Source organism: Salmo trutta, chromosome 25, assembly GCF_901001165.1.
Source record: "Salmo trutta chromosome 25, fSalTru1.1, whole genome shotgun sequence".
Classification (NCBI taxonomy): Eukaryota; Metazoa; Chordata; class Actinopteri; order Salmoniformes; family Salmonidae; genus Salmo; species Salmo trutta.
The window spans coordinates 23,665,895-23,683,421 of record NC_042981.1 but is presented as its reverse complement, the minus strand read 5'-3'; the positions used below and the strand labels follow the sequence as shown (position 1 = coordinate 23,683,421).

Genomic DNA, 17,527 nt, shown 5'->3' with positions numbered 1-17,527 from the left:
TGATTGGACTCCATCTGTGGTAAATTCAATTGATTGGACATGATTTGGAAAGGCACATCTGTCTATAAGGTCCCACATTTGACAGTGCATGCCAGAGAAAAAAACAAGCCATGAGGTGGAAGGAATTGTCTGAAGAGCTCTGAGAAAATCAGGGGAGAAGGGCCTTGGTCAGGGAGGTGACCAAGAACACGATATTCACTCTGTCAGAGCTCTATAGTTCCTCTGTGGAGATGAGAGAACCTTCCAGAAAGACGACATTTCTGCAGCACTCCACCAATCAGGCCTTTATGGTTGAGTGGCCAGACGGAAGCCACTTCTCAGTAAAAGGCACGTCAGCCCGCTTGGAGTTTGCCAAAAGGCACCTAATGGACTCTCAGGCCATGATAAACAAGATTCTCTGGTCTGATGAAACCAAGATTGAACTCATTGGCCTGAATGCAAAGCGTCACGTCTGAAGGAAACCTGGCACCATCCCTGCAGTGAATCATGGTGGTGGCAGCAGCATGCTGTGGGGAGGTTTTTCAGTGGCAGGGACTGGGAGACTAGTCAGGATTGAGGGAAAGATGAACAGAGCAATGTACAGAGAGATCCTTGATAAAAACCTGCTCCAGAGCACTCAGGACCTCAGACCGGGGTGAAGGTTCACCTTCCAACAGGACAATGACCCTAAGCACGCAGCCAAGACAACGCAGGAGTGGCTTCGGGATAGGTCTCTGTCCTTGAGTGGCCAAGCCAAAGCCCGGACTTGAACCTAATCGAACATCTGTGGAGAGATTTGAAAATATTTGTGCAGCGACGCTCCCATCCAACCTGACAGAGCTTGATAGGATCTGCAGAGAAGAATGGGGGGAGAAACTCCCCAAATACAGGTGTGCCAAGCTTGTAGCGTCATATACCCAAGAAGACTCGAGGCTGTAATCGCTGCTAAAGGTGCTTCAACAAAGTACTGAGTAAAGGGTCCGAATACTTAACTAAATGTATTTCATTTTTTTTATACATTCTGAAAAAAAATCTAAACCTGTTTTTGCTTTGTCATTTTATGGTATTGCGTGTAGATTGAGGGGGAAAAAAACCTATTTCATGAATCTATTTTTTTATAAGGCTGTAATGTAACAAAATGTTGAAAAAGTGAAGCGGTCTGAATACTTTCCCAATGCACTGTATGTACATGAAGGCAGGGTAAAGGTACTAGGCATCAGGATAGATAATCATTTAGTAGTTGAATGTGAGAGTGTTTGAATGTGCATAGAGTCAGTGCAAGTTAGAATCAGTGCAGATAATTGATGGTTACCCAAACTATTTAGGAGTCATGGCATGGGGGGAAGCTGTCTCAAAGCCTGTTGGTCTGAGAGCCAATGCTCTGGTACCGTTTGCTGGACAGTAGCAGAGCGAACGGTCTATGGCTTGGGTGGCCGGAGGCTTTGGCCATTTTTTGTGCCTTCCTCTGACACCGCCTGATTTAGAGGTCCTGGATGGCAGGGAGCTCAGCCCCAATGATGCACTAGGCTATCCGCGCCACTCTCTGTAGCGCTTTACGGTCGAGAGTGGTGTATTTGCCATACCAAGAGGTGATGCAGCCAGTCAAGATGCCCTCGATGGTGCAGCTATAGAACTTTGAGGATATGAGGGCCCATGCCAAATCTTTCCAGCGTCTTGAGGGGCAAGAGTTGCCGTCGTGCCTTCACGACTGTGCAGGTGTGTATGTGGACCATGTTAACTCCTTAGTGATGTGGACGCCAAGGAACTTAGAGTGCTCCACTACAGCTCCATCTATGTGGATGGGGGTGTGCTCTCCACTCTTTTCCCTGTCGTCCAGCTCCTTGGTCTTACTGACGTTGAGGGAGAGGTCATTGTCATGGCACCACACTGCCAAGTCTCTGACCTCCTCCCTGTAGGTTGTCTCACTGCCGTAGTTTTGCCAGCAAACTTGATTATGGTGTTGGAGTCGTGTGTGGCCACGTAGTCGTGGGTGAACAGGGAGTACAAGATGGTACTAAGCACACACCCTTGAGGGGCCGCTGTGTTGAGGGTTAGCTTTAGATTTCCCGTCAGGAAATCCAGGATCCAGTTATGGAGGGAGGTGTTCAGTCCCAGGTTCCCCAGGTTGGTGATGAGTTTGCAGGGGACTATTGTGTTGAACGCTGAGCTGTAGTCTATGAACAGCATTCTCACAGTTTTTTCCCCTCTTGTCCAGGTGGGAGAGGGCAGCGTGAAAAGCAATTGAGATTGCATCATCTGTGGATCTGTTCGCACAGTATGTGAATTGGAGTGGGTCCAGGGTGTCTGGGATGATGGTGTTGATGTGTGTCATGACCAGCCTTTTTTAAAGCACATTAATATTACAGATGTGAGTGCTCACAGCGATAATCATTTAGGCAGGTTACCTTGGAGTTCTTGGGAACAGGAACAATGGTGGTCAGCTTGAAACATGTTGGGATTACAGACTGTGTCAAGGAGAGATTGAAAATGTCCGTGGAGAAACTTTCCAGCTAGTATGTGCATGCTTTGAGAACGCACCCTGGTATTCCGTCTGGCCCAGCGACCTTGTGAGTGTTAACCTGTTTAAAAGTTTTACTCACATCGGCCACAGAGAGAGATCACAGCCATCCGGAACAACAGGGGCATTCACCCAAGACTCATTGTTGTATTCCTTCGCGCGAGCATAAAAGGCATTTAGCTCGTTTGGTAGTTCTGCATCACACATATGACGAGCTTCGGAGCCGGTGTAATAGGATTCCACCTTCCTACTATATTTTCCTTTTGCATGTTCGATATCTCGTCGGCGGTCGTATCAGGCTTTCTTGTATGCGTCTGTGTCCCGCCTTGTAAGCGGTAGCTCTAGCCTTTAGCCCAGCACGGATATTGAATTTGGATACGCTCTTATAGTCACTCTGGGGATGATGTCTATGCACTTATTGATGAGGCCCGTGACTGATGTGGCAAACTCCTCAATGCTATTGGATGAATCTTGGAACATATCCCAGTCTGTACTAGCAAAACACTCTTGTAGCCTCACTTCTGCTTCATCGGACCACTTCTGTATTGAGCTGGTACTTCCTGTTTGAGTTGTTTGTTTGTAAACAGGAAGCAGGAGAATCGAGTTATGATCAGATTTACAGAAGGGAGGACGAGGGAGGGCCTTTTATTCTACCCACAGAAGCATATAAAAGTGGTCTAGAGTTTTAGCACCCCTAGTGGCACAGGAGAAGTGTTTTTAAAAGTGAGGTAGAAGGATTTTTAAGTCTTCCCCCACCAGAAACGCACCCTCTGAGGGAGAGAGACAAACCCAACTGAAACATGACTTTGGCTTCCCAGTTGTTGATTTACAGGGAATGATAGATGTTTAACCCCAACAGGGTATGCATAGCGGTGCACTGAGTTTTCTGTCTAGTGTATAAGGCTTGCCTCCAGTGTGTGGGATTCCTTCTCTCTGTTGTGTTGTAGACTCCCCCTCCACAACCCTCCTCTTCACCACTCCAGTTAACCTCTCTCCACCTCCCACAGGCTGCCCTGTGCTCGTTGACAGGCAGACAGAGCTTGGATCGACTCAGACCAATAGTTTTTCCTCTTAGATATGTTTGAACTCTAGGGTCCTCTTATCAAGTTCTCCAAGAAACTGACCTGCAGTCAGTTTTAAATCAGTTTGGCTTTGTGCTCTGCTTCTGCTGCAACCCACTGGAAATCTGATCTGGAAACAGCTGTTTTCTCCCACGTTATTCCTCCCATAGGGGATTCAGAGGATATCTGAGACCACAGCGTATGGTCTTGCGCCACCAAGCCGGGCACCATGGTTGAAAGCATGGACTTTGAAAAGGAGGAGAAGCACTACTTCATCCGCGGAAAGCATGTGGCCCTCATCTGTGCGGTAGTGGTGGTGTCGGCCATTGCTGTTGGGCTGGGGGTGGGCCTCACGCGGCCGGACAATACCCTGGCTGACCCGGCCCCCACAGAGGAAACCTCCAAGCCCACCCCCAACCCCACCCCCCCACCAGCAGACAGGGGGCCCTGCAAACCCTCCAACAACACTGACGGGGACTGGAAGAATTTCCGGCTGCCAGACTACGTGAAGCCAGTGCATTATGATCTCCATCTGGAGCCTGACCTGACCACTGACCTGTACACAGGGAGTGTGTCCGTGCACCTGGAGGTGAGCCGACCCACGAGGCACCTGTGGCTCCACATCCGGGAGACGTTCATCAGTGCAGTCCCCAGGCTCGTCCTGAAAACCCCACAGGCTCAGAGGGAGGTCACCGTGGCCATCAAGGGTTGCTTTGAGTTCAAACCACAGGAGTACGTAGTAGTCGAGGCGGCAGAGGAGCTTGTGGCCACCAAGCTCAATGAGGTGTACGTTCTCAGCCTGGACTTCCAAGGCTGGCTCAATGGATCTCTGGTGGGCTTCTACAGAGTCACCTACACAGAGAACGGAGCCATCAAGTAAGTCATTGGAGGCATGAATGTTTGGTAATAGATTGGGTGTATTTCAGTTTTTGTATGACTGATGTATAATTATTATATTTTTTTAACCATCCACCAGTTAGGGGAAGACAATAATTATGAAGACAGAAATTAATAAATGCATGAGAATGGTTACAGTGTAACTAAATCCCTCATGCTCAGTGTTATGAGTGCTGCATATGCTACTTTGTACCCATTTGAATAGATCTATAACCATGACTCTGATGTAAAATGTGGGAGAGGGAAGAAAATCTGCACAACTTCAGACAGATCCTCAGCCAAATTCCTTCAAGGACAATTTCCTTTTGGGAACAAGTTTACAAGTCGTAATCTGAGTGTTGACAACTGAGTGTTGCTGAGTGTTAGTGTGTGCATGTGTGTGTCTATGCGTCCGTGCATGTGTGTGAGTGCACGAGGCCCGGCAGCTCACTGGAAAATGTCATTAATGTTGGACAGAAATATTGTTCACTCTAGTAACAACTGCTGCTACTACCATGACTACTATTAGTTGTAGTTTAACAATGTGCAGATTCTGATGGGAATGTACAACAATCCCTCATTGGGGATTTCCATCTTGGCAGATATGCTGCCCAGTATTCCAAGTAAATTCTTGGAACAGGTGGCAAGAAAAAGCAACTATTTAGAATGGTTAAGTATGCAAAATACCATCTGTAAGTACTTTATCACACAACAGACCTACTCCAAACAGCAATAACTTAAATGCATTTAATAAATAAAGATCTTTAGGGTTACGGTATATTTTGGAGTGTTATACATTTTCATAAACAATGTGGGATGTCAGTATCAAATGTATGTGAAACCTTGGTAAGGTCAGAGTGTATCTGAAAATCCATAATTACCTGTTACAGATTCTGTTAAATTGCTGTTATTCAAAGTTCAAATGATAGTGTCTGATGTGTAGTTTGTAGTGTGTCAATAAGAACCTTATACTCAAGGACTATCTGACATTTTGGTCATACATCAGGTATTCACAGAGTTGTTCTTTAGGTGGACCTTTTACATGTGAAAAGAAAGTCCATTTATGATGTAGAAAATGAAAAATCCAAAAGTTCTATCTGCGAAAACATCTTAACTTTGCTATAAGGTTCTATCTGCAATCCAATCACACAATGCTGAGTTGTCAATCAAAATAATTGTCATGGAAGACATCACAAAACAGTTCTGCGATCTGGAACTTATACTCATCTCAAAACTATACATTTTGCAGATAGTCCCTAGTCCTTGATTATTCATATCATTGGTTCTGGTCCTCTTTCAATTACTTCAAAAAAATTTCACCACTTTTTCAGAAGAATGGCCATAAAGTAAACTCTTCATGGTAAAACCAAATAAATACAGATCATTAAAGCATGTTTAAAACCTTTAGGAGAAGCATTCCTGTTTTTGTCTTGTTCTATACTAATACATAAACCTCCTTGGAAGGAGGTGCACTTACCAACTTACCACATTTTATTTAAAACTAGCAAGTAGTTTACTGACTTTGGGTGTCAGAGACCAGAAAAAATATCAGTTTACTCATCCAGAGCTAACCTTTAGATGAAATGGATAACTAGCAATATTGCTAACGTTGAACAGGAATTAATATACACTAAACAAAAATATAAACGCAACATGTAAAATGTTGGTCCCATGTTTCATGAGCTGAAATAAAAGATCTCAGAAATTTTCCATAAGCACAAAAAGCTTATTTCTCTCAAATCTTGTGCACACATTTCTTTAAATCCCTGTTGGTGAGCATTTATCCTTTGCCGAGATACTAATACTATTAAACAGCATGATCATTACACAGGTGCACCTTGTGTTGGGGACAATAAAAGGCCACTCTAATATGTGCAGTTTTGTCACACCACACAATGCCACAGATGTTTCGTTTTGAGGGAGCGTGCAATTGGCATGTTGACTGCAGGAATGTCACCAGAGCTATTGCCAGATAATTCAATGTACATTTCTCTACCATAAGCCACCTCCAACGTCATTTTAGAGAATTTCGTAGTACGTACAGCCAGCCTCACATCCACGAGTATGGCTGATGTTAATGTTGTGAACAGAGTGCCCCGTGGGGGCAGTGGGGTTATGGTATGGGCAGGAATAAGCTATGAACACAATTTGCATTTTATCGATGGCAATTTGAATGCACAGAAATACCGTGACCAGATCCTGAGGCCCATTGTCGGGCCATTTATCCGCCGCCATCACCGCATGTGTACGACAGCATATTCCAGTTCCCACCAATATCCAGCAACTTCACACAGGAGTGGTGCAACAATCCACAGGCCACAATCAATAGCCTGATCAACTCTCTGCGAAGGAGATGTGTTGCACAGTTGAGGCAAATGGTGGTCATACCAGATACTGACTGGCTTTCTGATCCATGCCCCTACCTTTTTTAAGGTATCTGTGACCAACAGATGCATATCTGTATTCCCAGTCATGTGAAATCCATAGATTATGGCCTAATTAATTAATTTAAATTGACTGATTTCCTTGTGAACTGTAACTCAGTAAAATCTTAGATTGTTGCATGTTTCCTTTATATTTTTGTTCAGTATATTTGATGTGATTAGAAAGATGTAATGGTATTCACTTTTATTTAATCATTAAATGTCTGTACTTTTCTATTGAAATTGCAATAAATGTAACATTCTGTGGCAGAACTTTATTGCGGAACCCAGATTGACATTTCAGAGCCATAAGGTTCTATTTGCGATTGCACCCCCCTAAAAACATATATTTACAAATGTCTTCGGATTTTGATACTCAGCACTTAAGGTACCTTTATGGGTTATGAAGGAAGAATTCACTACCAAACAGTTCTGAGGTCTGGGATGTGAAAACTGTGATTGCGCAAATAGAACCTTAGTCCCAAGGTCTCGTAAGTAAAACTTGAAAGGTGGACAAGTGTAGTGAGCTACAGCATTGGCCATGAAGTGTCCATTTTCTCTTTGCTTTTTTAATGTGTCAAATCGGAGGGCCTGTTGTTCGCACCTCTGGCAGTCTCTATGGGGGTACCACAAGGTTCAATTCTCGGGCCGACTCTTTTCTCTGTATACATCAATGATGTCGCTCTTGCTGCTGGTGATTCTCTGATCCACCTCCACGCAGACGACACTATTCTGTATACATCTGGCCCTTCTTTGGACACTGCTAACAAACCTCCAAACGAGCTTCAATGCTGTACAACACTCCTTCCGTGGCCTCCAACTACTTTTAAATGCTAGTAAAACTGAATGCATACTATTCAACCAATTGCTGCCCGCACCTGCCCGCCCGACTAGCATCACTACTCTGGACGGTTCTGACTTGTGGACAACAACAAATACCTAGGTGTCTGGTTAGACTGTAAACTCTCGTTCCAGACTCACATTAAGCATCTCCAATCCAAATCTAGAATCGGCTTCCTATTTCGCAACAAAGCATCCTTCACTCATGCTGCCAAATATACCCTCGTAAAACTGACTATCTTACCGATCCTTGACTTCGGCAATGTCATTTACAAAATAGCCTCCAACACTCTACTCAGCAAATTGGATGCAGTCTATCACAATGCCATGCATTTTGTCACCAAAGCCCCATATACTACCCACTACTGCGACCTGTATGCTCTCGTTGGCTGGACCTAGCTACATAATCATCGCCAATCCCACTGGCGTCTATAAGTCCAGGTCATCTATAAGTCTTTGCTAGGTAAAGCTCCGCCTTATCTCAGCTCACTGGTCACCATAGCAACACCCACCCGTAGCATGCGCTCCAGCAGGTATATTTCACTGGTCATCCCCAAAGCCAACACCTCCTTTGGCCGCCTTTCCTTCCAGTTCTCTGCTGTCAATGACTGGAACGAATTGCAAAAATCACTGAAGCTGGAGACTTATAACTCCCTCTCTAACTTTAAGCATCATCTGTCAGAGCAGCTTACCAATCACTGTACCTGTACACATCCCTGTAAATAGCACATCCAACTACCTCATCCCCATATTGTTTATTTTTTGTTGTTGCTCTTTTGCACCCCAGTATCTCTACTTGCACATTCATCTTCTGCACATCTATCACTTCAGTGTTAATACTAAATTGTAATTATTTCGACTCTATGGCTTATTTATTGCCTTACCTCCCTAATCTTACTACATTTGCACACATTGTACATAGACCTTTTCTATTGTGTTATTGACTGTACGTTTGTTTATCCCATGTGTAACTCTGTTGTTTGTGTCACACTGCTTTGCTTTATCTTGGCCAGGTCGCAGTTGTAAATGAACTTGTTCTCAACTGGCCTACCTGGTTAAATAAAGGTGAAAAAAACAACAACATTATAAATCAAATTTTATGTCACATGCGCAGTATACAACAGGTGTAGACCTTACCGTGAAATGCTTATTACAAGCCCTTAACTCTTTTCTTAAAACTGCATTGTTGGTTAAGAAAATATTTACTAAATAAAGTAAGAAAAAAATAAAAAATATATATATGTATGTATATCTCATTTTAAAAAAGTAACACAAAATAACAATGAGGCTATATACAGGGGGCACCGGAGTCAATGTGCGGGGCTACAGGTTAGGTACATTTAGTCAGCCACAATCCAGTAAACACTGCATAGTTCAACATTAATTGCAAACAACATAATAGTAAAATGGGGAGGCTCAGTTGTTCATGGAATCATGCCATGTTTCTTTTTCTCCCAAGAAAAATTGCTGCCACCGACCATGAGCCAACAGACGCCCGCAAATCTTTCCCCTGTTTTGATGAGCCGAACAAAAAAGCCACTTACAATATTTCCATCACCCACGACAAGGACTATGGAGCCCTCGCCAATATGCCAATGGAGGTACAGTCTATGCATAAAAAAATAGCAACACATAAGTACAACAAATTACTCCTTTATATAACATTCTATATTTAAGCAACAAGGCACGAGGGGGTGTGGTATATGGCCAATATACCATGGCTAAGGGCTGTTCTTATGCATGATGCAAAGCGGAGTGCCTGTATACAGCCCTTAGCCATGGTATATTTGCCATATATCACAACCCCCCGAGGTGCCTTATTGCTATTATAAACTGGTTACCAACGTAATTAGAGCACTAAAAAGAAAGGCTTTTTCATACCCGTGGTATATGGTCTGATATACCACGGCTGTCAGCCAATCAGCATTCAGGGCTCGAGCCACCCAGTTTATAAAAATGCATATAATGTATCCACAACTTATTGAATGTATCACAAAACAGGTGGCATATAGTGTTACCGGTTAGTTTTCTTGAAACTGCAATGGGAGTCACACAGAGAGAGAGGAGAGTGAGTGTCATGAATGCAAGAGCAGGAGCCATCAATCTTCAGCTCCGGGTCTTTGGTACTGAGAACACAACTATAAGAGATGCTGTCTGACATCTTTATTAAACCACAGAACCTCTTCCTTTCCAGGGCACCCCAGAAACGCTTCCTGGCAATAAGATCAAAACGTTCTTTAAGAGGTCCGTTCCAATGAGTACCTATTTGGTATGTTTTGCTGTGCACCAGTTTACGTTTGTGGAAAGGAACTCGTCTCGAGGAATTCCTGTAAGTACTTGCTGTTTTTCTCAGCAGTCATTGGTCCTTCCATACCTTAATCTAAGAAAAGACTGACTGTATAACATGTGTTGTAAATCATATTGTATAGTCTACAGTTGAGAGTAAATGTTGTAACACTTTAAGCCTGTGAAGTTCAACGTTTTAAATGGTGGAAAAGCTACACTACATATTCACAAAAGTATGTGGACACCCCTTCAAAATAGTGGATTTGGCCATTTCAGCCACACCCGTTGCTGACAGGTGTATAAAATCGAACACACAGCCATGCAATCGCCTTAGACAAACATTAGCAGTAGAATGGCCTTACTGAAGAGCTCAGTGACTTTCAACATGGCACCTTCATAGGATGCCACCTTCCCAACAAGTCAGTTTGTCAAATTTCTGGCCTGCTAGAGCTGCCCCGGTCACTGTAAGTGCTGTTATTGTGAAGTGGAAACGTCTGGGAGCAATAACAGCTCAGCCGCGAAGTGGTAGGCCACACAAGCTCACAGAACGGGACCGCCAAGTGCCTCTGGAAGCAACGTCAGCACAAGAACTGTTCGTCAGGGGCTTCATGAAAAGAGTTTCCATAGCCGAGCAGCCTCACACAAGGCATAGATCACCATGCGCAATGCCAAGCATCAGCTGGAGTGGTGGAAACGCGTTCTCTTGAGTGATGAATCACACAGTCCGACAGACAAATCTGAGTTTGGCAGATGCCAAGAGAATGCTACCTGCCCCAATGCATAGTGCCAACTGTAAAGTTTGGTAGAGGAGGAATAATGGTCTGGGCTAGGCCCCTTGGGGGAAGGGCTTTTCCTGTTTCAGCATGACAATGCCCCTGTGCACAAAACAAGGTCCATATAGAATTGGTTTGTCGAGATCGGTGTGGAAGAACTTGACTGGTCTGCACAGAGCCCTGACCTCAACCCCATCGAACACCTTTGGGATGAATTGGAATGCCGACTGCGAGCCAGGCCTAATGGCCCAACATCAGTGCCTTACCTCACTAATGCTCTTGTGGCTGAATGGAAGCAAGTCCCCGCAGCAATGTTTTTTATTTAACCTTTATTTAACTAGGCAAGTCCGTTAAGAACAAATACCCCGGCCAAACCCGGACGACAACGCTAATTGTGCACCGCCTTATGGGACTCCCAATCACGGCCGGATGTGATACAGCCTGGATTCAAACCAGGGACTGTAGTGACGCCTCTTGCAGTGCCTTAGACCACTGTGCCACTCGGGAGCCCAATGTTCCAACATCTATTGGAAAGCCTTCTCAGAAGAGTGGAGGCTGTTATAGCAGCAATGGGGGGACCAACTCCATATTAATGCCTATGATTTCAGAATGAGATGATCGACGAGCAGGTGTCCACATACTTTTGGCCATGTAGTGTAAGTACAATGTTTTAAATGGTGTAGTTTATTTAACTTTGGTCTCTGATCTGTGTCATAGCAGTTAGTGACATTTTACAATGCAAATGTTTTGGAGTTAACTGGACAATCTAAAGAATTATACTGTATTGATTAAATGTAAACACACACACGCTTACACATTTTGTAGTGTATACACACTTAATAACTCTGCTTTCAAATCCTTTTATTCCAGTTGCGAATCTATGCACAGCGTGCACAAATCAGGACTGCGGAGTATGCTGCGGACACGACCAAGGTCATTTTTGACTACTTTGAGGAATATTTCAACATGAATTACTCCATCCCAAAGCTAGGTAACTTGCGATCTCCTCTGTCTGTGAACTGTTGTGACCACTGGATAAAATTAATTAATAATGCGTTATATACACACATGGTTGCATAAAATGTTTTTCTCTTCTACCAGATAAGATTGCCATCCCTGACTTTGGCACGGGGGCCATGGAGAACTGGGGTCTGATCACCTACAGGGAGGCCAACCTCCTCTATGATGAGAACCAGTCCTCGTCGTACAACAAACAACGTGTGGCCAGTGTCATCGCTCATGAGCTGGTCCACCAGGTGAGAGACACATGTCCCCAACATTCCCACAACAGAAACACTACCACAACGAAACACTACCACTAAAGAACGCTCCAGAGTTCAGGGAGTTCTTAATTAGTCATGTTACAGTGGAAAACTACTGGAAAACATCTCATAGTGGAAAATCAAAAGTCAGATTTAATAGTTATAATCATAGAGGGACCCAAAGCTCAATCACCCAAGATTTTTATTATGGTATTGTGTCACCATGGTGAAGCCTAAATGAGGATGTAAAGTCATGAGGCAACAATAAGCGGCACAACTCAATGTTTAGAAAAGAGAACCACCATATCTTTGTTCCAATCAATAACTTGGAAAGGTTTTACACTGACCCTGAATTTGGTCATGAAAATACTAGTGTACTATTGAAGTACGTCAGCCCTCCAGTTATCCATCAAACTTTTTATGATATGCAACACAATAAGGCCTTTTTCCAAGATATCATCTCTTTATTGTTCGGCAATAAGAGGGTGATGGTGCTGTCCATAAAGTTTTATGAATTGTCCAAAGTTGAAGGACTGAGGGGCAAGTGAGAGCTGGCTGCTGTTTCCTTGTTTCCATAGTCTGTTTACAGGAAGGTGAATATCAGCACAGTTGCAACCAAGCCACAGAGTTAGAACAACCCAACCTGGTCTCAGAGCATTTCATGTTATTCTGTACGTAAATCAGACACTCCAGCTAGTACGTGGTATGGTTACATACCAAACTTCAAGGTCTAGCAACCCAAAGGTTGCGAGTTCAAATGTTATCACAGACAACTTCAGCATTTTAGCTAATTAGCAACTTTTAAACTACTTACTACTTTTTAGCTACTTAGCAACTACTTAGCATGTTAGGTTCCCCTAACCTTAACCCTTTTAGCTAACCCTTCCCCTAACCTTAACCATTTAACCTAACTCCTAAACTTAACCTTAACCCTAATCCCTAGCCTAGCTAACGTTAGCGAGCTAGCTAGAATTCATAACATATACATTTTGCAATTTCGTAACATATCATACATTTTGCAAATTCATAATATGTTTAATGTTTTGCAAATTCGTATCAAATGTTATTGGTCACATACACATGGTCAGCAGATGTTAATGCGAGTGTAGCGAAATGCTTGTGCTTCTAGTTCTGACAGTGCAGTAATATCTAACAATTCCCCAACAACTACCTAATACACACAAATCTAAAGGGATGGAAAAATATATGGATGAGCGATAGCCAAGCGGCATAGGCAAGGTGCAATAGATGGTATAAGGTACAGTATATACATATGAGATGAGTAATGTAAGATATGTTAACATTATTAAAGTGACTAGTGATCCATTTATTAAAGTGGCCAGTGATCTGAGTCTCTATGTAGGCAGCAGCCTCTCTGAGTTAGTGATTACTGTTTACCTATCTGATGGCCTTGAGATAGAAGCTGTTTTTCAGTCTCTCGGTTCCAGCATTGATGCACCTGTACTGACCTCACCTTCTAGATGTTAACGGGGTGAACAGGCAGTGGCTCGGGTGGTTGTTGTCCTTGAATATCTTTTTGGCCTTCCTGTGACATCGGGTGCTGTAGGTGTAGTTTGCCCCCGGTGATGCGTTATGCAGACCGCACCACCCTCTGGATAGCCTTGCGATTGAGGGCGGTGCAGTTGCCGTACCAGGCAATGATGCAGTCCGACAGGATGCTCTCGATTGTGCATCTGTAAAAGTTTATCTGGGTTTTAGGTGACAAGCCACATTTTTTCAGCCTCCTGAGGTCGAAGAGGCGCTGTTGCACCTTCTTCACTACACTGTGTGGGTGGACCATTTCAGTTTGTCCGTGATGTGTACGCCGAGGAACTTGAAGCTTTCCACTGCTGTCCCTTCGATGTGGATGTCGAGTGCTCCCTCTGCTGTTTCCTGAAGTCCACGATCCTCTCCTTTGTTTTGTTGACGTTGAGTGAGAGGTGTTTTTCTGACACCGCACTCCGAGGGCCCTCACCTCCTCCCTGTAGACTGTCTCGTCATTGTTGGTAATCAAGCCCACTACTGTTGTGTCGTCTGCAAACTTGATGATTGAGTTGGATGCTTGCTTGGCCACGCAGTCATGGGTGAACAGGGAGTACAGGAGGGGGCTGAGCATGCATCGTTGTGGGGCCCCAGTGTTGAGGATCAGCGACGTGAAGATGTTGTTTCCTACCTTCACCTCCTGGGGGCGGCCCGTCAGAAAGTCCAGGACCCAATTGCACAGGGCGGGGTTGAGACCCAGGGCCTCCAGCTTAATGATGAGCTTGGAGGGTACTATGGTGTTAAATGTTGAGCTGTAGACAATGAACAACATTCTTACATTGGTATTCGTCTTGTCCTGATGGGATAGGGCAGTGTGCAGTGTGATGGCGATTGCATCGTCTGTGGACCTATTGGGGCGGTATGCAAACTGAAGTGGGTCTAGGGTGGCAGGTAAGGTGGAGGTGATATGATCCTTGACTAGTCTCTCAAAGCACTTCATGATGACAGAAGTGAGTGCTATGGGTATCCTAAAAGCGGTTAAAGGTGTTTAGTTTGTCTGGAAGCGATACGTCGATGTCCGTGACGTGGCAGGTTTTCCTTTTGTAGTCCGTGATTTCCTGTAGACCCTGCCACATACGTCTCATTTCTTATTGTGACTCCACTTTGTCCCTATACCGACATTTCGCTTGTTCGATTGCCTTGCGGAGGGAATAACTACACTGTTTATATTCGTTCATATTCCCACTCCTCTTTCCATGGTTAAATGCGATGGTTCGCGCTTTCAGTTTTGCGTGAATGCCGCCATCCATCCACAGTTTCTGGTTAGGGTAGGTTTTAATAGTCACAGTGGGTACATCTCCAATGCACTTCCTCATGAACTCACTCACCGAGTCAGCGTATAGATCGATGTTATTCTCTGAGGCTGCCCGGAACATTTCCCAGTCCGCATGATCAAAACAATCTTAAACCGTGGTTTCCGATTGGTCAGACCAGCGTTGAATGGTTCTAGTCACGGGTACATCCTGTTTTACATCCTGAGTTTCTGCCTATAAGACGGTAGGAGCAAGATGAAGTCGTGGTTGGATTTCCCGAAGGGAGGGAGAGGGAGGGCCTTGTATGCATCATGGACGTTAGCGTAGCAGTGATCGAGTGTATTGCTCGCGCTAGTGCTGCAATCAATATGCTGATAGAATTTAGGTAGCCTTGTTCTCAAATTTGCTTTGTTAAAATCCCCAGCTACAATAAATGCAGCCTCAGGATATACGGTTTCCAGTTTACCAAAAGAGTCCAGTAAAGTTCCTTGAGGGCCGTTGTGATGTCTGCTTGAGGGGGTATTTATACACAGCTGTGACGATAACTGACAAGTATTCTCTTGGGAGATAATATGGCCGTAAGGAGTTCTAGGTTGGGTGACCAGAAGGACTTGATTTCCAGTATGTTGTTATGATTACACCATGAGTCGTTAATCATGATGCATACACCCCCGCCATTCTTCCCAGATAGGTGTTTATCTCTGTCAGCGTGACGCATGAAGAAGCCCGGTGGCTGAACCGACTCCGACAACGTATCCCAAGAGAGCCATGTTTCCGTGAAACAGAGAACGTTACAATCTCTGATTTCTCTCTGGAAGGCAACCCTAGCTCTAATTTCGTCTACCTTGTCAAGAGACTGGACATTGGTGAGTAGTATACTCTGAAGCGTTGGGCGGTGTGCACGCCTACGGAGCCTGACCAGGAGGCCGCTCCGTCTGCCTCTTCTGCAGCGACGTTGTTTTGGGTCGGCTTCTGGGATTAGATCCACTGTCATGGGTGGTGGTCCGAACAAAGGATCCGCTTCGGGAAAGTCGTATTCCTGGTCATAATGTTGGTAAGTTGACGTTGCTCTTGTATCCAATAGGTCTTCATGGCTGTATGTAATAATTCTTAAGATTTTCTGGAAATAATACATAAAAAACCAAAATACTACATAGTTTCCTAAGGACTCGAAGCGAGGCGACCATTTCTGTTGGCGTCACGTTTTACATATTCATAACATATTGTACGTTTTTCAAGTTCATAACATAATATGAATTGTAATTCGTAACATATCATATGAAATTGGGGATGGACATCCACAAATTAATACATACCATACGAAACTTAACATATCATACTAAATGGAGTGTCTCTGAGTTAAGTACAGAATAATACGAAATGCTCAGATACCAGGTTAAACAATCTGGATCACAATGTGCAGTTCAGACAGTGATCAAATCATAAAGTAATAAATAGTGTTGGAAGCTTTTCTGAAATCATAGTTTACCAATTACTTCACACTGGAAGAAGTTAAGCTACACTAAAGCTACCCTTAAGAAAAATAGTTTACCTAAGTAAAGCTATTTTGAAAAAAATGTTCACTACATCCAAGCCACTTAGTGAAATATTATCATATCTAAATCTGAAATGTCATAGACTACAAATTTCAAGAAAATATCAATCTGGGGTCAGATGTTAACGGAATGTGTAATTTAGCCTAATAAACACAGAAAAAATGTTTCAAGTGAGAATTAGGAAGGTCTGATACTTGCCTTATACTTCACCCATGTTTTATTTTAGCAAAACAAGTAGTGTGTAGTTCCAGTAGTTAGCTACACCACTACATGGCAAAACAAGTCATTAACTACTGAAAACACTAACAAGATTAGTATTTGGTTCAACTAGGACCGAGCTACAGTAAAATGTTGTTTAATTACTAGTTGAACTACATGTAGTTCACTACTCTCCAACACTGGAGAGTAGTGAACTACATGTAAAACACTGTCATGTTCAATCAGTAGCAATAAAACAAGCATGTAAATCCACACAAGGATATGTCATAAGATAATTGTTTAAGGTGAATGTGAAAAAGCTTGTTCGGTAGGACTTGAATTTACTAAATACCTGGTAAATACCAGTAGAAATAGTGGGTTTTATTTGTTCATATTGTGCCTGTAGCTTTGTTCTGTGTTTTATATTGTATGCAGAGCTGTAGAGTGTTACACTGAATGTTTTGATATTTTGTGTGCATGAAAATGTATTTACAGTGAACTCCAAAAGTACTTGGACAGTGACAAATTCTTTGTTTTGGCTCTGTGCTCCATCACTTTGGATAATCCTGAATGAATTGTGAATTGCTGTGAGTGAGAAAGTTAGAGGGATAAATATCATACCCTCCAAAAGTGCTATTGTAATGGTGAGAGGTTAGCATGTCTTTGGGGTATGATATTTGTTCGTCTAACATTCTCACTCATAATTATTCACGATTCATTCAAGACTATCCATAACCATGGCAGCATCCACATTAATGTAATAGTGTTTAGAAACATTATATTCTTATTTACAATATAAGTGACTCCAAAATGACACAATACATTATTTACTTAATTTCTATTGGGCACAAAATAATCTGAAGCAAAACCAAAACAAACAGCGAATGCATCCAACAAGTTTGTAGAGTCACACACTTGATGTAATCATTGCGTACTAGGAATAAGGGACCAAATAAAAAA

At 43.3% G+C, this 17,527-nt stretch overlaps 1 protein-coding gene across 2 annotated transcripts in view; it reads left to right on the top strand.

Moving 5' to 3' along the window:
* The first annotated feature begins 3,404 nt into the window (after window positions 1-3,404).
* Window positions 3,405-17,527, top strand: part of enpep (glutamyl aminopeptidase) — a 30,254-nt gene continuing 16,131 nt past the window's right edge. For both annotated transcript variants that reach the window (XM_029713255.1, XM_029713254.1), the window contains exons 1-5: window positions 3,405-4,434; window positions 9,157-9,298; window positions 9,892-10,026; window positions 11,627-11,747; window positions 11,858-12,012. In XM_029713255.1, the coding sequence (XP_029569115.1) occupies window positions 3,788-4,434; window positions 9,157-9,298; window positions 9,892-10,026; window positions 11,627-11,747; window positions 11,858-12,012 (1,200 nt within the window). In that variant the 5' untranslated portion in view covers window positions 3,405-3,787. The remainder of the gene's footprint in view (window positions 4,435-9,156; window positions 9,299-9,891; window positions 10,027-11,626; window positions 11,748-11,857; window positions 12,013-17,527) is intronic.